We start from the raw sequence: 21038 nt of genomic DNA on the forward strand, positions 1-21038 counted from the left end.
CTCCATCATCACTTGAAGATCATGTCGATGACGATAGCGCCATTGTAGATTTGTTGTATCCATCCATGGATCATCAAGAACTTGAATCAAATAATGTTGAAATTATTGGATCTTGTAATGGATTGATTTGTTTATTATTATATAACACTAATAAAATTTCTCTATGGAACCCCTCAACTAGAGTCTCTAGGGACTTACCAAGTTTGACTTGTAATTTTCATGATGATTGTCCTATTTTCAATGGTTTTGGTTATGATTGGATTAATAACACATACAAAGTTGTTAGAGGTACATCAAATGGAATAGTTGATGTTTTTTCTACAAGTGGTGAAAGATGGAGAAGGATTAATCAAGGGTTTAAGGATACATCTATTATTTTTGATGATCAAGAACAAGGGGTTTTCTTTAATGGAACTCTACATTGGCTAGGGTATTATAATGATATTAATGAGATAAAGAAGGAGAAAACAATTGTCACATTTGATTTAGGACAAGAGATATTTGGAGTAATGAAACAACCTATGTTGGAACATGATGAAAATGTTAATTTTCATAATGTTGGTGTTTTAAAAGGATGTTTATCTTTGATTAACAAAGGTAATGGACTTTATTGTGAAATTTGGGTGATGAAGGAGTATGGTGTCATTTCATCATGGATGAAATTATTAGTATTGGACACTAATGATTTTGAACATATTGGATATGTTGATCCAATTTGTTTCACAAAAAATGGAGAGCTCATTGTTGATAATGAAGGATATCAATTGGTGAGATACAATATTGAAAAGAAAACATGTCAAACTCTCAAGAATCATAATGATGATTGGTTTCAACAAATTGTTTATGTGCAAAGTCTTGTTTCACCATATGGTAATGTTATTTTTTAGCAATACAATAACATTAAATAATGTTTTTATTTAGCAATGTATCTAAATAATGAAATTTATTTTTCATCTTATTTAGCAATATAATAGTAATAACAAATAACATCATATTGAGCATAATCCACAAGTACTAAAGTTTGAAAATAATAATAGTGTACGCAATTTTATCTTCATCTTGTGAATTCCAATTGACTCGATGCTGACGTACTGAAGCATATAAAAAATAATAGAGAAAAAAATAAGACCACAAAATCGTAATACGATAAACACAAGGCAAAACAAAAAAACAAGTAATAGAAAAATCGAAGAAAATTACTAATAATATCACTAATAAGGGAAACTATATAAACGCTCAACTATTTAGCAATATATTATGTGCTAAAGGTAATTACAGATTTCACATATTTTAAAGGTAAAATTACAAGTTATTCCTCAAAAGTTTATAATTACGAAAAATTCCTCAGAACGGATACAAAAATATAAGTGTTGATACATTTATCTAATGCGCGAGATACATTAATTTGATATGTTAGATACACTAATTTGATGCGCGAGATACATTTTATACATGATACACTAATCTAATGTGCAAGTTACATTAATTTGATGGGCGAGATACACAAATTTGATGAGCGAGATACATTAATTTGATGCCCGAGATACACTAATCTGATGCGCGAGATACACAAATCTAACGCGTGAGGTACATTTTATACATGATACACTAATCTGGTGCGCGAAATACATTAATGTGATGCGCGGATGAAAATTTGTAAAACTTATATGGGATAAGTAATAAGTAAACTAAAAAGTGGGATTTTCGTAATTATCAACGAAAAGAAATTGTTAGCTACGAGCTATATATATTAATTAGATCAATAATAAGGATAATTAATTAATATTTATTTATAATTTCTTTTTCTTGTTTTCCCCCAAATTAATCAAAAATTACATATTCATTTCCACTTTCTTCTTCTTCAACCATTCAACAATATGCTATCTCTCCTTTCATTTCCATGCATGCAAAAATATTTCTCTCTAGAAAAATAAAATTCTATTTTCCTCTCCCATTATAAACGGATTAATTCATCGAAAATTAAATAAAAAAGATCGATCAATCATCGATCAATGGGACAACAAACGTTGATTTATAGCTTCGTTGCCAGAGGAACAATAATTCTGGTTGAGTATAGTGAATTCACAGGAAATTTTAGCAGCATCGCTACTCAATGTTTGCAGAAGCTACCTCCATCTAGTAACAAATTTTCGTATAATTGTGATGATCATACGTTCAATTTTCTCTCCGATAATGGATTCAGTCAGTTTCATCTTTTTTTCCTATACTCATCATATTTTTTTTTATTTTTTTTTCGTATTTTGATTAATTGGATCTATTTGATAAATTTGATTTTTTAGAGTTTGTTGATGAATTATATGTGGATCGTGTGATTTTCTTAGAGGTTGTTATTGAACCTGAGGCCTCATGGAATTAAGAGTTGAATAGGCATTGTTTTTGTTGATAGATGATAATTGGAGATATTCATAATAATACAAGAAATGTATGACATTTTTAAATAATCTTCGAAAATGTGATCTAGTGATCAATAACGTAAGATGAGAATTATGAGGCTTTTTCACGTTCAAAGTTTTGGAAAAAATAAAAATATTAGGTAATTTTTCTTATCTATCTTATATTTGGTGAACAGACTTTTTTGATATGAGCCAAAACATGGAAATAATAAGGATAGAGGTTAAATTTATGCCTAAGCTATTTGAAATGATTTTAGTTTGAAAATTGAGGTCATCCATGCCATCGTCGTTCCAATTTTGATTTGAAATTATAAAATTTATTCCTGACGTTTAAATTCTAAATCTGTCACTAACATGTTACTTCGATAACGCAGCCTATTGTGTTGTGGCTACTGAATCTGCAGGCAGGGAAATTCCCCTTGCCTTCTTGGATAGAGTGAAGAATGATTTTAGCAAGAAATATGCTGGAGGCAAAGCTGCAACTGCTAGTGCTAAAAGCCTCAATAGGGAATTTGGGTACCTTTTTATTTCGTTTTTTTTTGTTGCTCTGTTCGTTTTAATTTGTTTGTTTTATTTTCCGTAATGTGGTGTTACTTATTGAAGGTCAAAATTAAAAGAGCATATGAAATATTGTTGTGATCATCCTGAAGAAATCAGTAAGCTTTCTAAGGTCAAGGCTCAAGTTTCTGAAGTTAAGGGAGTTATGATGGAAAACATTGAGAAGGTGAATTTCCGGTGAATGTATTGATGGTCTGTTTATATGAATTTAGATAATTATTTCCCGAAGATCTAGTTCCGTATCTTTACATTGTATTAGAGTTCGATTCATCCCTTTTTGTGATCTCGGTTCACGCTTCAGATGGGTCTGAACATGAAGCGGGTGTTAGCGTCCCACGTTAGTTGAGGAATAGATTGATGGTTTTTATAGATAAAATATGCTTAATATTTCCACATCTGGCAGTGACGGACACCCTTCTACAAGACTAGAAGAGGGCGTCATGATGTCACCTGACACTACTTCGTTGAGAAAATTCAATAAGTTATAATAGGATGACACTGCTTGCACAAAATCCTAAATATGAATTTTGACATCTAGAGCATGCTTATGTAAAATTTGTTTCAATTTTTTTTTTTTTGGTTTAACACCAGGTTCTTGATCGCGGTGAGAAGATTGAGCTTCTAGTTGATAAAACAGATAATCTTCGATCACAGGTTAGCCCATAATGCAGCATGAACATATTTTCAAGCAACTTTATCTACATGATTAGTGTTTCCACTTAGACTTTCATGGATTGTTCGATAGTTTGTGATCACAGAGTTGTTGTGGAGTGATAAGTGCTCCTTTATCATTACACAGAAGTCTCAAGATCTTTATCCCAATACGAGACATCCATCGCGTGTACAAATTAGTGAGGGCTCTAATACGAGTATCGGACAGTTTAAGAAAAAAGTTTGTAATATACTCTTTTGTGATTTTCAGGCTCAGGACTTCAGACAACAGGGTACAAAGATAAGGAGGAAGATGTGGTATGAAAATATGAAGATAAAACTGGTTGTCTTTGCCATCATCTTGGTCCTGATTCTCATTATCATTTTATCTGTCTGCCCTGGCTTCAAATGCACTTCGTGATTCGATCTTTAAGGTTCTTAGCACTGAACTCGTTTTACTTGTCAAATTGTAAGTTCAGGATTCAACATTTGTTGAAATCTTGGCGGTTTTTCAGACATATGTCTATGTTCCGTGTCAAAAATACTGCATTCAGTTGAACCAAATGGTCATAGGTTCCATCCGTCTATACGGACCCGTTGTTGATGTTAAACTTACCCAACAGTCAGAATGTTTTCCTTACAACAGGAGTTTAGCTCATGAAGAACTTGTATTTTGATGTAATGCATGGGTAATTTAGAGTTGGTTGCTTCAAAATGCTAAGAAAAAACAAATCTATAAAACAACTTTAGTGCTAATAGCAGTGGCGGAGCCAGGAATTCTAATGAGGTAATATTATATACAGAGATAATGGTCAAAAACATACCTGAAGAATCAGTTTTTTGCGAGTTATGTTTATTCAGGTGTTCACGTTTTCTACCTGAACTATCACCAGAACAGAAAAGTGAAAATAGTTGAAAGAAACAGAGTGAAAACAGGAATAGATGCTATAGAACAGGTGCTATATTTCACAAGCAAAATGAGTTTTTTACATGCAGTAACACACGCTGATAACATATTAATATAGTAAATTAACTATACCGATAACTCGAGTTCGACCATGAGGTGAGAAGGGCCATATTTAGAAGGATATGAGTCGATCCGGGAGAGAGGGAGTATTGGGAAGGCATGGTTCAAAGGATTCTTCTTTTGTTTATTCTGGTCGAAACTCTATTCCTTGAACGATAAGGCCACCTTTCGCAGAGAGACGCCTAACTTCCATTAATCTCGCTTCAACATCTCCATCCTCTCCCGCGTCATTGAAAAATTTTCCCATTTCTATTTCCAGCCATCCATTGTCTCTTCTCTTGGATCGATTCTCACCATGTTCTTCTTGTGTTGAAAGACTAACAACACTAGCTCGTTCCTCAGCTTCATTGTCACTCTCACGATCAACAAATCTAACGAATGTATTAGCAGTTTCAAGGCCATAGTATCCGCTTTTCAGTTTGAACACTAGATAAGCAACATAGTTGGTTCTTTTTGACAGTAGTCGAGTTTCAATCTTCCCTCGCATATCAAGCCAACAAACAAACCGAAGATTAGCCACTTCCGAAAATCTGCATAAAATAATCATGATCAATGTTTATGTTTTAATTAACTAATCTCTTTCTAAATTATACAGCAAAAAGGAACCAAGAAAAAATAGAACCTGGAGTCGGGGTGAGATGACCATGACCAATAATGTGGTGTATCGCTCCACGAAATAGCAAGTTCCCTCGCTGATACCATAAAACATTTCTTCCCGGTCTTCTTGTCCAATGAAAAACTCTGTTTAACAGATCACCATAGATACACAACACGTCGATGAGGAATAAAACCAACGAAAAACGAAAAAAAGGCCCCGATTAACTATATCTAGCTACATAAAAGTAAGTTCGGGACCCAGACAACCCAACAACCCTTATAGATAGTCGGGTCGGTCACAGGCTTATTCTTAACCAGGTCGGGATGGGACGGTCACAGGCCAATCCTGCCCGCTTAACATGTCTAGATACAAACCACATATACATTTCCACCCCTAGACCATACACATCCATAGCCAAAGGCCCCTTTTCATTGACAATTAGCTAATATTCATTGTACATCTAAAATAAAAACTTAAAAACGAATCAAATCCATATAATTTTGATCTCTCGGTTTGTTTATTGAATGAAGATCGTAGTCCTTGTCTAATCAAACACAACTAACCAAAACCAACAACAACCCCAATGTCACACAGACAGGGTTACGTTTGCGGACGGTGGTGTATACACAAACCTTACCCCTACCTTCAACAGTTAGAGAGAGAGTTATTTTTGATAGACTGCTACCTTCAACAGTTAGAGAGAGTTATTTTCGATAGACTCCGACTCAACTAACCTTTTACTCAACAAAACACTAATATACTTCCTCTATCTCAATTAATATGTGGGAACAAATTAGAATCTCGAGATTCGAACTTCTAATTTTGACCCAAAATACACACATACAAGTTTTTAAAAATGAAATCTCTATATTTAAAAACTACCTAACAAAATATACTATAAATCAAATTTCATCAATTGATCATAAAAATAGCAGCATATTACATATAGACTTCTCGTAAATTCACACAATTGATCATCATCCCAGAAAAAGAGAGAAAATAAAGTACCATTTTGCCTCCATCAGTGAGAATTGGAGAATCACAGAGACTAAAGTAGAGCTGTTTCATGGAAGGAGAAGCCATTAACGATTTTGATTTAGAAATTATATTTTGATAATCCGACGGCAAAAATTTCTCCCAAACGACGTCGGATTCAGCAGCGAAATTGAAGCCTCGAGAGCTCGTCGATAACCTAGCAGTATCCTCCGGCGAAGTGAACGATAAAATTTCCGATAAGCAATCTTCCGGCATCAACCCAAAATAATCCATCGGAAATTAATTTTAACAAAAATTAAAATTATCAACCGATTAAAGTAGCTGAAGATTTACGGTGTAAATATAAAGATGAATACTATAGTCTATTAAGCTTTGGAAATTTCATTCGCACTTTGTGTTCTTCTTCTCGAAAGAATTAAAAGACAAAAACTTAAGTCGGCAAAAATCTCATAGGTGTCTTTACGTAAATACGAGATAATTTTAGTGGTGGCTTTCTGTCTTTTCTCTATAATATATATACATAAAAAATTATATTTTTATTTATAGTAGTGTCAAAGTGTTTTAGACTATAATTTTAAATACGTCCTCTGTATAATTTTAAATACGTCCTCTGTATAATTTTTAACTTTTACCTCCAACTTTCATAATGCACAAACAGATATTTTAACTATTCAACTTTTAAATAAATAAACACATGAGTCCTACATGATACAATACACATAGGACACCACGCATGACAAAAAATGACATGTAGGATATGTATGTCTGTTTGTTAAACTTTATACAAGATTTAGTGTCTACTTGTGCATATCCAAAGTTGAAGGGCATAAATGTAATTTAAAACCAAGTTAAATGGTATACTTACGTATTATGCCTTTTTTATTGAGACTGATCAAAGATAAAATGATGACACATAAAATGGGAGGGAGGGAGTATAAGAAGTAATTTTAAAATTTTAACAAAGGCTATAAATAGTAAGTTAAATTGCATAAATAGTACTTCGGTATTGGTGGGGAAAGGACCAATAGTTTTGATTGTATAGACTTGGAAATTCCTTCCCTCATCTGCTAGTTTTGAGATGCGAGTTGGGCTCAAAATCTAATTTTAAAGGTTCAGCTGAATCAATAATTCTATTATGGCTTCGGCACCATAACAACATTGCTGAATTGTGTTCAAGTTGACTCGAACTTCATGGTTATTAAGAAAAAAAAATTCTAGGCTTCAATAGTGTTTATGTTGCCCCATTTCTACTTCCATCCATCCATCTGCTCTCAGTTTTGCTGATGTCAAAAGTTTCACAGGGTTGGCTTGGTCTTCAGTCTCAGTAACATTCTCATATTTAACAAACCTAATAATTGAATTAGCATATTCAAGTTCACAGGACATTATTCCAACTTTGAACACCAAATAAGCAACATAATCTGTCTGACGTGACAACATCTTTGTTCTTATTTTTCCACGAATGTCCAACTGAAGCACACAATTAAGATATGCCACTTTCGGGAATCTGCAAAAGTATAGCAAGAAGCATTTTAACATTATTTAAGCATCCTTATTCGTAGTATCATCATAGAGTGTGTTACAAATTCTGTGGTAATCACAAAAAAGTTATAGTTCTTTCGAGCTCTAATTCTCTTCAGGTTATTTAGTAGAGGTTTGTTATTTCATTATGATTGGTCAGGTATGATTCAAACTCCCATTGCTTGTTCTTATTTCTGTTGTGTTTTTTATTATTTTTTAGTAGAACATCGCTAAAAAATATAATTTCAAGAAATCTATTATATAAGTTTATCAAGTTAAAGTACAACACATAAAACATTTATAAAAAAGAGGAATGAAGTACGTTGTAAATCAAATTAAGGCATTTCAAGACTAATATTATATTTGATTCGACGTGTAAGTGTGTGATTGGAGAAAAAGACTCATAGAATAATTGGTATTGCTTAACACCTTCACACTATGATTTAGGTCTACTTCGTATCATTTTAACACCTTCACACTATGAATTTCATAGTGCAACAATTTAATTATTTTTTTATTTAACCATGATAAATTAGTATGATACGATGTAAACATTGGATGTAAATTATTATTCGATGAAGTTCAGTGTAGAAAGCACATAAGGTATATTATAGTATAATTGTACAATTTCTTCTTTATTCTGGTTTAAATTCAATTCCTTGAACAATAAGGCCACCTTTTCCATGAAGCCGAGTAATCTCCATCAATCGCGCTTCAACATCTCCATCATCTCCTGTATCGTTGATGAAATTTCCCAATTCTATTTCCATCCATCCATCGACTCTTTTTCGTGGACGTTTCACATTACATTTGCGTCTCCTAACCCTTTTTCCGACTAGACTCACAACACTAGCTCGTTCCTCGGCTTCTTTGTCGCTCACACGATTCACAAACCTAATACATGCATTAGCAATTTCTAGTCCATCATGATCCTTTGCCAATTTGAACACCAAATAAACAACATATTTGGTTCTTTTCGACAATATTTGTGTTCCAATCGTGCCTCGTATGTCTAGCCAACTTACACCCTTGAGATGAGCCACTTCCGAAAATCTACGAAATAAAATGTATATATCGTCTCAGATACATGTATTTATAATGAGTTTAACTCATACATATCATCGCCAGTATAAGTAATTATCCCACTATAAAATCATCTTTACCTATTGTCATAGGTAACATGTTTCACTACACATTTTAACGAGGCTCATCTATATATATCTTTTGGGTGGCCTGATTTAAAAAATTCTTTCTTACCAATAGTGTCAAAGTTAGAATTTCGAACAAGGGATTCAAAAAGTAACATATGTAGAAATTCGTTAAAAGGCAATGAAGTATAGTTTTTTTCATACGTAGTATGTAAAAAATAATAATAATATAATTTTTTGACGAACCTGGAGTCGGGATGAGAAATCCATTCCCAATACCATGGTGTATCAACTCCCCATGAAATAGCAAGTTCTCTAGCTGATATCATAAAACATTTCTTGCCTGTTTTCTTATCAAGTGAAAAACTCTGTTTTCAAAAAATTAATATAAAATCTTAGATTCACACTACTATCTTATAGTCCATTTAAAAATAAAAAAAAAAATTGACAATTATTCATATAATAATCTATTTACTTTTGCGTTTTTAGTAGTGTTTGTAACCCATTGGGAAGAAAATCTTAATAGTTCAGCTAGTTGACTGAGAGAGTTCAATTTCGAGTTTTTTACAAAAACAAAAATAAGAAATGGTCCATTTAGAGGTGACGCTTCCAACAAAATTTTCGTCATATCCAGGGCTCAAACCCGAGACCTCTAGTTAAAGATAAAACACTCCCACCAGCACATCACAACACATGTTGGTAGTTCATGACCTTTACCGTTATACAACATCAACTGTCAGGGGCAAAGCTAGAACAGAACACTCCTATAAATTCCAGGAACACAATAGTTTTAGTTCAAATCCTGTATTTATCTTTAAATAAACTCCTCTAAAATGTACCAAATTATTAATTTCTAACCAAAACAACTCAAAAAACACACAACAAAATCTCGAACTCATAAGCTTCAACGCAGTTATACATATATTAAACTAAAATGAGCCCAAAAAAACTTACTACTTCCCAATTTTAGAGCTACTTACCAATTTTCCTCCATCCATTAGAACAGGAAAGTCACATAGACTAAAGTAAAGTTGCCTTTTAGACGGAGAAATCCGCGGAGAGACATATCTCGAGTTGATATCTTCATAATCATCTGGTAAGAAATTTTCCCAAATAACGTCGAATTCAGCAACAGAGTTGAATCCCCGAGAGATCGCGGATGCAATCACGACGTCTTTCGGGGAAGTAAAGGAGAGAATATCACAAACACAACCTTCAGGTAGCAATAGGAAATAGTCCATTGTTGAAAAATTGAAAAATTTGAAGTTTTTGTAAAAAAATTTTGAGTTTGTTTATATAAAAGCAAACTGAGAAAAGTTAGTTGGAGAGTTGTTACAAAATCATTTTTTTGTTTATTTTTCATTGTTTTTATCTAGTTTTCTCACATATGTACATTTTATTTCCAAAAAAAATAAATTAAAGAATTGATATTTTGCTTAGATACACCAAACAAACAACTCACGTGGAAGAAGACATTATTCCACTAACACAAAACATGAAATGTTTTTGAGTTTAAAACTTTTTGTTTTTTCCTTTTCTTTTGTGAAGTGAAACATGAAACGCTAGGTATTCGAAATTTACTGGCCTGACTAATTCAATATTAGCATCATCTAATATCCGTTTATCAAGAATTTCTCCATTCTCCAAATTCAAACCAAAGACTTCTTGTTTAGTTAACACAAGAGAAATCTCATTCACCGCACCACAGTTATGGAAGTTCCCGAATAGCAATATTCACAAATTCATACATTCATCATATCATCAATTTCTTATAGTTATAATACTACAACAACAACATATCCGGTATCTCCCCCACAAAGTGGGGTCTACAGAGGATAGAGCGTACACAGACTTTACTCCTATCGCAGAGATAGAAAGTCTTTTTCGATACATCCTCGACTCGAGAAAAATAATCCAAAGCAGTTCAGAAAATGACACAACAAAAGTACAAGAAACGACAGATAGTAACAGAAAAATACTTGAATATGGTAAATGGAATGAATTTGCCACTGCATTTTGATTCAACATTAACATATGAACTTGGAATTCATAAAGAATTATCATAATAACAGAACATACACTTGTTCAACTGGAAATCTATATACAATGCTTTCAAAATCAATATCTCCCTCATACTTGAGCTCGAGAAAACTTCCTTATACGTACTAATCGCGTCTTCATCATTACACGAGTAGTGGACAGAACGTTTCACACGTTGTCTTTAGTACTTTCCTCACACATCTTCAGCAGGTAACGTCTTTTTATCTCGTTTGGAAGTTGAATGCCTTAATAGCGAAAGCAAATGTGAAGCCAAAAAGAACAGTGTATCCAACAATCGCGACTGCAACTATTGGAAGGAAATCATGTTTGAAGCCGAAGTAACGTCTCAAGAATTGTTCTACTGTTTCTTCATCAGTAAGTTTGTTCTGAAGATCACCAAATTGTGATGCAACTAAACCATATAAGGTCCAGGCAACAGGACAACACCAGTAGTACCATCTCCACCATATGGGAATACGCTGTTTTTTTAAATGAAAAATGGGAAAAAATGCAGAGAATATGTCATTGCGGAGCTGTAAGTTAGTTTCGATGTAACAAGAAAATGGAAGTGTTTCAAGAACTTACAGTTCGTGGAACGATGAATCCTGAGAAAAGATTCCATACTCCGTAGAAGAAGGAGCCGACAATTTGAGCAACACTTACATTTGGGGTAACAGCAACAGTCATCATACCGTAGAAAGTGAAGTACAAGAGGGTGAAAAACAGGAAGAACAGGTACCAAAAGAACTTTGCTACCGTCCATTCAAAACCGATCATTGCATACATGATTGCACCACAGAAAACAGATTGCATAAAGACATAAGGGATTTCAATGGAAATCTGCAAGATAGAAAAAGTTAAGTAATTTAGACTTTTCACCTAAAATTATCGAGGCACGTTGACAGTTTTATGACTTTTAGTGTTAAGAGTGGATAACATGTAGTCAGTTATAGTGGAAAAAGCTCAGTGATCAAGTGTGAAATTAATGCGATATAAGAAATTGAACTCTATATTCACCTGTCCAAAGGCATAAGGTAATGCAGAATACATTCCAGCAGCTCTTTCTCTATAGAATACTGTACGTTCAACGGCTACAACAGGCTGCACTGATGATGAATTTTGTGTACCGAGGAACAGAACAGTAGCATACAAGCATCCCATTGCGTTAAATAGATCTTGACTCTTACTCCTGAAACCAAAAAAGATCAAGTTTTAGTGTTAGTTGAGGGTATTTTTTTTACTGTGTAATTGTTGGTTTTTGCTTCGTAGTTTTGGACTTACACTTTACCACCAATATCCCAGAACATTGTCCCGAAGACCAAGGCAATGATGGTTGTAAACAGAAATCTGACTGCCGTATAAGTAGGATTACGCCAGTATGACCAGTGTTGTTTCCAAAGGCAAGCTATACATTGGGTCCAAAATGGCTGTGAGTATTTAGTGTCAAAATGCAGATCTTTTGTACCAGGGCGAGGTACGCTCAGTTCACTAATCAATGCTTTGTTCCTTGTGTAAAGGTCTGATTTCTTGTATAAATCAGTAAAATCAACCCCGAACAGTATTTCCTGAGCCGAGGCTGTGACTTCTAACATCCACGTTGCTGGATTGTAGCCATCTTTTATTTTACTTACCCCTGGCATGGACTGAACACAAGAGAGCTCAGCTTAGTAGTTGGTCGTATGGATTCGAAAAAGGAAAGCTCTCTTTCACTTAGACAACTTACCTCAAAGTATTTGATTAAATGGCAAGAATGGCGACCCAATGGACCAACGTATATCTCTTGTCCTCCTCTTTTCATAAGAAAGAGCTGCAAAGTGGTTATAATATCAGTTTTCTATGACAGAAGTCTTGGAAAAATAGTTAATAGCTTGATTGAGTTAAAAAATATCAAATTCACCTCATCAAAGGCTTCAAAAATGTCGATACTAGGTTGATGGATGGTACAAACAACGGTTCTTCCTGTGTCGACAGTGTTCCTAACAGTTCTCATAACAATTGCAGCAGCCCTTGCATCCAGCCCGGAGGTTGGTTCATCCATGAAAATGATAGAGGGGTTAGCCACTAGCTCCACTGCTATGGTCAACCTTTTGCGTTGTTCAGTTGAGAGACCGTTGATCCCTGGCAAACCAACTAAGGCTGATCTTAATGGTCCAAGCTCCACAAGATCCATGACTTGCTCAACAAACATCTGCACGACCATAAATAAATAGGATTTTCTTACATGAACTCAACCTTCTTTTAGTGTTTAATTGATCTTTCGGTGAAATTTTATGTCACGGAAGAAAATTTTTCATAAGAACCAACCTTTCGGGTCTTTGTATCAACATTATGAGGTAAACGCAGCCAAGCGGAGTATACTAATGACTCATAAACTGTAACATAAGGTGAATGGATGTCATTCTGCTCACAGTATCCAGATATACGTGCAAATGTGTCTTGCTTCTTAGGATAGCCCGAAATCTTGATGTCACCCTCGATATATCCTCCTGTCTTTCTTCCAGCCAATACATCCATCAATGTTGTTTTTCCAGCCCCACTTACTCCCATCAAAGCTGTCAAAACACCGGGCCTGAATGCTCCACTTACGCCCTTAAGAAGTACCAATCTATCTTCAGTAGCACCTTGATCTTTCATTTCCTGCAAGTATCGGGAAGAAATAGTTAACATATCTATTAAAAATGGCGGAATAGCATTGCTAATTTGATAAATAACAATTCCTGGCTAGTTAGTTTGTTACCTGAGGCATGCCGACAGAGTACATTACATCATCGAAGGTGATGGAATGCGGTTCAAATGGAAGAACCATTCCTTTTTTCTTATTCTGACTCTCGCTATTGGAGTCTTCTGTCTCCGCGCTAGTTGTTTGTGCATCTTCACTGTCTTCTGGTATCATAGCTTGTGGCTTACCAAACGCTGTAGATACTCACACTAAACATTTAACATTTTTTGTCTTTACGGAGATATAAATGGAGAAACTTGAGAGATACTCACGTTTTAGGTAAGTGAGTGCAATGGTGTAGCAGATGTTAAACACGATTGTGAATCCAACAAGTGCGCCAAAGCCTATCCAGTACCACGATGCATCTGGGAAGAAGCCTCGACCTCTTACAACAGCAGCTCCAAGAGGCTCAGTTCCATTTGGTGGAATCTGGTTAGGATTAGAGTGAGCTTCAGCATTTATACAAGGAAACTAATTATTTGCACATTCCAGTAGATAGAGAAACTTACATGTTTCCACCTTTTCCCGTCAAATTCGTTCACAAGAATTGCGTTCACGGAATACATCATAGGTGAAGTCCAGTAACCCCATATCCACCAGCTCTTCACATCATCTGCAGCATAAGGCAAAGCGGATAAGTAACAATTTAACGTTAAGTCTGTTTAAGAATCAAGAGCTACTGCAGACATATGAATGTTCAAATATACCTCGTGAAAGAACGAAGCCTCCCAATGCAAATTGTAAAAGCAGAGCAAATGATCCAAATATACTAGCAACTCCTAAGCTCCTGCCAACAGCCCCAATGAATCGAAACAACCCTGAGGCCATCTGACTTACTATTATGAGTAGTAAGAACTGTTTGAACAGCCTGCAGGTTCAAAATCCCGATTAGTAATCATGGGGAAAAGGTAATAGTTGAAGGTAAACTCACCTTTATTTCACATTATCATGTACCTTGAGGGGTGCGGATCAAATCCCATGACGTAGTAAGTGAGAAACACCCAGAGAGCAGTTTCAACAAATGTTACAGGGATTTTGAGTATCCATGAGGGAATTGCATAAGCCCATGCAGGGAAAAAGAGAAGGTCCCTTTGCTTGAAGAAGACTGGAAGTTTATAGATTATCATCCCGAGCTCAGACATTCCGTTAAACATATTCATAATGATCACGAAAAAGAGAGCACCAGAATATATTCCTCCATCATCTATAGTATCATGTTTCATCTCAGTTCGGAAAAAGATGGTCATCGAGATGAGTGCCATAATCAAAAGCTGCAAACAGATCAAACTTAGTATTTGCTAGAAAACATGATGAGACTTGAAGAAGTTCAATATTTATAATAGACTAAGTAATTCACCTGACAGAACTTGAAAATGTAAACGAACGAGTTCCTCTTCATTAGCAAGTATTCTCTTTCCTTGCAGACTTCGAAGAGCTGTTTCTTCCCTATACCATACTTTTCAGTTGTCAAAGCAGCAGGATGGCTTTTTCTCTTGTCAAATGAGACTGCAAGATCGTTCCCGAGTTTCCTCCCTACATGAAATGCTTGATATGCCTCGGAAAATTCTTTCGATGTGATAAACCTGTAAGGCTCATCCCTCCTCACCCAATATTGTTGTTGATCCTTCTTCGATGTCACCTGCAAAAAGTTTAAATCTCCACTATTAGAACAAAAATGCATCATTGCCTGTCAACTATAACAGTCGGGAGCTTATTATAAGACATACTTCTTGCAAAAAGTCAGCTACGCCTTTTCTTTCAGGGCATTTGAAACCCATGGATTCAAAGAAGCCAATAACATCTTCTCGAGGTCCCTGATAGACAATTACACTATCTGATAACAGAATAATGTCATCAAACAAATTGTATGTCTCGGGCGCTGGCTGCAAGAGAGATATCACAGCAGTTCCCTTCAAGATTTGAACAGTTTGCCTTAGAGAGTTCACGATGGAATAAGTGGTCGAACTATCCAATCCAGTAGAGATTTCATCCATGAAAAGTGCCTTTGACGGTCCAACAAGCATTTCACCTGTCGTCACACGCTTCTTTTGCCCTCCTGAAATACCCCTTACCATTTCATCTCCCACCATAGTATCAGCACAAATGTCAAGTCCCAAAATCTACACATAACATTCGAAAATAACTCAAGTCACTAAATCCCTCAGTCTTTTCACTGTCAAAATAACCGAAAAATCATTGAACGTAATCAACATTACCTTAAGAACATAATCAGTCACAACATTAGCTTCTTGTCCCTCTGTTGCTGCTGCCTACATTATCATCACATAATGAAGGTCATAATCATTATTGTTTTTTTTCCTTTTGCTATTTGGATAAGATTCTAGTTTTCTTACTTAAATGTTATTTTATTACGAATTACTAGACTATAAAAACAGAATCTTGCATAAATGCAACCCGACATGGTCTATCCCTTTATTGGATCCTGAACATAGTTAGAGCTTAATGCATCAGTCTGTCCTTTTCATTTCCTTTCTTCAACTTCACTCTTTCTCTACCATTGCTTCATTTTCAACATAACAACTAACAAACATTGGAATAAAACGGTAAAACAGGAGTAGCGGAGCTGACTATAAAATCCGGTGCAAGTACATATACCAATTTACGAATACTGCCAACTAAAAAACTCAGAAGTACGTTCCTTGGTAGGTTCAATCACACCTTTGCATTAAAGAAAATCTATTTTTTTACATTATCAAATGATTCTATATATAGAATTCTTGAAAACCAAGTCCCAACAACTCAATAATATCACATGGAAACATGATCCTATATTATTTTATAACAAGAATTCAGTCTCATCAATACAAGTAGACATACAGTAGTTGTGAATACTATTTTAATAATTCAACACAGAAAAATATTATTACCTTCATAAAAACATCAATATCAGGATCTGGTTTGATATTTGCTGTTTTCTCTCTTCTTGACAGTTCAGCCAACATTTCTACAATTTTTTCTCAAGAAACATTAATCATATAGACATGATTTTTCATTGAAAACTTAATCGAACCAAATAAACAAATGCTAACCATAACGAGAGCCAACTCCCTGGCATCTAGCAGAGAATTGCAAAGTTTCTCTCACAGTCATTTCTCCGATGTGTAAATCGTGCTGACTAATATAAGCAGCAGTTCTTTGCGGCACAAACTCATTCATTTCATGTCCATTATACGTCACCTTCCCACTAGCCTGATTTCCGAGGAAAAACAATACACAATTAGGCAACTTACAAGATAATTCCATGTATATCTCTATGTCATCACGAGTTGTACTACAATCAATAGTGTAAAAGAATTTTTACACGATCAGGTCACTTAGAGTAAGTTAAACTTAAATGTTTCTAATACGTACATCGATTAGTAACATTGACAAAATATGGTAACTCATCTGCCATCTACAAATAGTATTGTACTGTCAGTATATATAGCTTAAACCCGTTCGATATTTAGTACTTACTTTAAGTTCAGTGTCAAGTTTTCCAGCCAAAGCTAATAAGAGAGTAGTTTTGCCAGAACCAGGAGGACCTAAAAGTAAAGTCAATCTGCAAGGCTTGATGATACCGCTCACGTCATCAAGAATAGTGAGTTTCCTCTTTCGATTTGGTACGATATGGAGAGAATACAGCAATGGCTATAAGCACGAACAAAAACAATGATGTTAGTTTCAAACATTTTCTTCAATCAAATGAGCTTCGAGATATGGAAATCAAGATTTTGGTTCTGATTTTTACCTCGATAAAGTTAGTCACAAAGTTGATAAATGTAGGCAAAGCACTGCTTCCTACATATGCATCTGCCTCAATTTTTAGATGTTCATATCTTACTTCAATTGTTGGCAAATCAATCCCAACTCTGTAGAAAGTAAAAATATGTCAAACAACTAAAAAATTTGATAAATAAAGAGTCGAATCAACGATTAAAGTCCGTGAGTTCATAATGAGTGTGATCTTATTACTCTCTCTGTGTATCATTTTTATGTGATCAAACACTTTTCTATGACATCTTTCTCAATCCGAACTTAAAAAGTTCAAATCTTGAATATGCCTCTAAACCGAGCTAGGAAAATGAAGGAGTATATGCAAGGGCAGACATAGTGAATAAGCTACGCGTACATGTGATCTTAGTAGCTTCTGTTTAAATCCTATATACACACTGAAAATACCCAGCGAAAAGCTCAAGTAACATATTTTAACCACCAAAAAGCACAAGTAAAACATTTTTACTGCATAACTTAGACAAGACGTCATAAAGTTCAAATCTTGATTTTCGCTCCGAACCAAACTAAACTAAGCCACCAAAAAAGAAAACAAATTTTGACCACCAAAATGCATAAGTAACACATTTTAACCACCAAAAAGCACAAGTAACACATTTTAACCACCAAAAAGCACAAGTAACACATTTTTTACCACAGTTTCATAGACAGAACACGATAAAGTTCAAATCTTGAATCTACCCTCGGAACCAAACTAAACTAAACCACCCGAATTAGCCTAAGCTCCACCTCAAACACAAACATAAACAAAAAAGACTCAATCTTTCACAGCCCCTCCTAACCAAACCAACAGAACTCGTCTTAAATCCGCCTCAAACACACAAATACACAATAAAGACTCAATCTTTCACAACCCCTCCTAACCAAACCAACAGAACTCGTCTTAAATCCGCCTCAAATACACAATAAAGACTCAATCTTTCACAACCCCTCCTAACCAAACCAACCGAACTCGTCTTAAATCTGCCTCAAACACACAAATACACAATAAAGACTTTCACAACCCCTCCTAACCAAACCTACAGAACTCGTCTTAAATCCGCCTCAAACGTCCAAACGAACAATAAATATTCAATCTTTTCACATTACCTATCAATTCTATCTCTGAGTTTCAACAAAAACTTCTCATTATCTTCATCAGCAACTTTAACAAGCCTATCAACCAAATCTTTACTTTGTTGATTACCAAGATCATGTATATCAATTTCATTAGCTCCAAATAAAATTCCTTTTCTTAAACGATCAAAAGTTGGTAACTTTTCAAGTGCAGCCCATTTAAGTGCTTCTTCATCATCTTCATCTCTTGATGAACGATTAAATATATTATTATTTCTAAATATTGAATTACTATCTGATCTAAAACTTCCTCTAGAACTTCCTTTTACACTTCCTCTTAAACTACTACCTCTCAAATTACCAAAATCTATTGGTTCCATTTCTTTTTTGGACCAATCAAAATACAACACTATGTTTTAGATATGCCCAAGAAATTTTCTTGAAGTTTTTTTTGGAAACAAAAGTGGAAATGAAAGAGTTTATTGCAATGGTGTAATAGGCTTAAGGGGATTATATATAACATGTAGTATGGGGAAAATGGTGTGCTGTTTGAATGGATTTTCTTTAAAATATTATTCTTTAAAAAGATGCATTGAAAGATATTTGATGTCATAAGTGACATAATGTACGTAGAATGTCACTTAGAATACGAATTGTTGCATAAGATATCATGTAAGACGTATGTATGTATTGGTTAAGTACTTACTTGTGTATGTCCAATATTTGATGACATAAATATCAGTTGAAATCAAGTTAAATGACATATTAAGCAATAGTAATTTCATATCGCCATGTTGGATTTTGGTTTTCAGAAATCGACTAAATTTGAATTTGCGTATTCTAAGGTTCATTTGGAGATGGTGCTTTTAATAGGATTTTTTTTATTTTCAATTACTCGAACTCGAGATGTACAATCAAGAGCTTATTTAGATACGGCGATATAAAATCATGATTTGAAATTAGATAATTAATATAAAGTTGAAATTTTAATTCAAATATGTCATTTGAACTTTTTAAATTGTATTTTTCTAAAAAAAAATTTATAAATGTTATACTCTCATTTCAAATGAGCAAACTATGTAAGGCATCCTATTGATAAAGCATATCTCCATGTTCGTTTCTTATAAATAAATATTTATGATTACATTCTTTCAAATGGACATAATTTTATAACGATTCACTAATTTAAAATAATAGTAACTAATTATTCATTAATATACTTTACATCATACAAACAATCTCCTAACCCTAAGTATAAGTCTTTTCTTCTTTTTTTTTTTTTGCAAAAATTTATAATATCACGTCTTATTTCTTTTGTAAAATATTACACTTTTAAAAAAATTTATATCGCGAGTTAATTGAAACCTCAACTTAGATATATAAGTACTAGTTAAAAATTATAATCTTGTTATCGTATATTCAAAGTGCGAACGTCTATTATGGACGGAGGAATTTCAAACGATTTTGTTACATGCTTATGTCAATATATAAAATAGAGGTTAACTTATAGAAAGAATTACACCATCAGCTCATTTTTTGAAATACTTATTTTTTAAAATTTAATTATCATATTTTCGTATTTAAAAATTAATGCTTTTTTTAACTTTTCTTTTTCTTCTTCTTAACATTCTCTATAAATTTAAAAAAATAAATAAATAAAAGTTAAATATTTTTTACTGTTAATGTATATAAGTTAATCTCAATAAAATATTGTAATTATGGGTTTGTGCTGAGAACATGTATTATGGATCACATATGGCCTACACCATTTGGCTTTTCAAGAATCCCAGCTGTTAATTATATTTTAATAATGTTGTCTTATTTATTATCTTTGCTTCTAGAAATAATTATAATAATTCGAGTCACAATTTTAAGTTAATATATAACAATAACATTTAAAATTTTAAAATTAGTAAAAATATAAATGCGTAGTACTAGTTAAATATAAACTCCATTTATTATTATTATTATTATTATTATTATTATTATTATTATATTAATTGCTATAAATATCATAAACTTAAAATTATACATTCTTTTTTTTTTTTGGTAGTAAAAGTTATACATTCACCCCTATGTTGATTAGGAAAATTAAAAAAAGTTATTTTAAATTGCTTAGAAGACAAACAAAATCAAAAGCAAAGCAAAAGGATTTTGTAAGACTTTCTATTTGAGGAAAGTTTCTAGAATGTCAACAATTTTTATTTTATTGTATTAGACTAAGTAAATCACTTTTTATAAAGTAAAGTTGAGTTAATTTTTTGCTAAAACTTTGTTGTAATTTTAGTCTAATAAAATAAAAAATAAATGCTCCCATAAAAGGATCTTTTATTTTGTATCCGCAATATATATATAAAAGTGAAGTATTTGTTTATTTCTTATTTGGGCTGAGCTTGTTTGACTGATTTTAATTTTGTCAAAATCTCATTGACTATAACAAATAAATAAATTAGAAGATAAGTAAAAGATTTTGTAAGACTTGCAATTAGTTGAGGAAAGTTTCTAGAACTTCAAT

General features: G+C 33.6%; 4 protein-coding genes across 5 annotated transcripts; 1 reads left to right on the top strand and 3 right to left on the bottom strand.

Moving 5' to 3' along the window:
• The first annotated feature begins 1877 nt into the window (after positions 1 to 1877).
• On the top strand, positions 1878 to 4212 carry LOC101265215 (putative vesicle-associated membrane protein 726). The gene is made up of 5 exons (XM_004252957.5): positions 1878 to 2202; positions 2789 to 2930; positions 3018 to 3138; positions 3564 to 3626; positions 3895 to 4212. Exons 1-5 carry the CDS (start codon positions 2013 to 2015, stop codon positions 4042 to 4044), a joined length of 666 nt encoding a protein of 221 aa, XP_004253005.1. The 5' UTR covers positions 1878 to 2012; the 3' UTR covers positions 4045 to 4212.
• Positions 4213 to 4569: 357 nt separating this feature from the next.
• On the bottom strand, positions 4570 to 6661 carry LOC101264909 (putative F-box protein PP2-B12). Its single transcript, NM_001366552.1, has 3 exons — positions 6257 to 6661; positions 5273 to 5391; positions 4570 to 5180 (listed from the first exon to the last, which is right to left on the bottom strand). The coding sequence occupies exons 1-3, from the start codon at positions 6515 to 6517 to the stop codon at positions 4775 to 4777; spliced, it is 786 nt and encodes a 261-aa protein (NP_001353481.1). The 5' UTR covers positions 6518 to 6661; the 3' UTR covers positions 4570 to 4774.
• A 551-nt stretch (positions 6662 to 7212) lies between these two features.
• LOC101264806 (F-box protein PP2-B10-like) lies at positions 7213 to 10277 on the bottom strand. 2 transcript variants are annotated; one of them, XM_026028556.2, is made up of 3 exons: positions 9894 to 10277; positions 9160 to 9281; positions 7213 to 7751 (listed from the first exon to the last, which is right to left on the bottom strand). In XM_026028556.2, the coding sequence occupies exons 1-3, from the start codon at positions 10152 to 10154 to the stop codon at positions 7466 to 7468; spliced, it is 669 nt and encodes a 222-aa protein (XP_025884341.1). In that variant the 5' UTR covers positions 10155 to 10277; the 3' UTR covers positions 7213 to 7465. The 2 variants fall into 2 exon arrangements, with proteins under 2 accessions (XP_025884341.1, XP_010314855.1); XM_010316553.4 differs by lacking the exon at positions 7213 to 7751 and adding an exon at positions 8307 to 8818 and having other exon boundaries at positions 9894 to 10268.
• Positions 10278 to 10878: 601 nt separating this feature from the next.
• Positions 10879 to 19009, bottom strand: ABCG52 (ABC transporter G family member 52). Its single transcript, XM_004252955.5, has 20 exons — positions 18557 to 19009; positions 17424 to 17544; positions 17150 to 17323; positions 16723 to 16882; positions 16561 to 16637; positions 15889 to 15942; positions 15400 to 15792; positions 15030 to 15311; positions 14627 to 14943; positions 14380 to 14540; positions 14182 to 14285; positions 13945 to 14101; positions 13691 to 13866; positions 13258 to 13590; positions 12851 to 13141; positions 12677 to 12760; positions 12235 to 12596; positions 11971 to 12142; positions 11539 to 11793; positions 10879 to 11432 (listed from the first exon to the last, which is right to left on the bottom strand). The coding sequence occupies exons 1-20, from the start codon at positions 18901 to 18903 to the stop codon at positions 11175 to 11177; spliced, it is 4278 nt and encodes a 1425-aa protein (XP_004253003.1). The 5' UTR covers positions 18904 to 19009; the 3' UTR covers positions 10879 to 11174.
• Between the last annotated feature and the right edge of the window lie 2029 nt (positions 19010 to 21038).

This window comes from Solanum lycopersicum, chromosome 12 (genome assembly GCF_036512215.1).
Source record: "Solanum lycopersicum chromosome 12, SLM_r2.1".
Lineage (NCBI taxonomy): Eukaryota > Viridiplantae > Streptophyta > Magnoliopsida > Solanales > Solanaceae > Solanum > Solanum lycopersicum.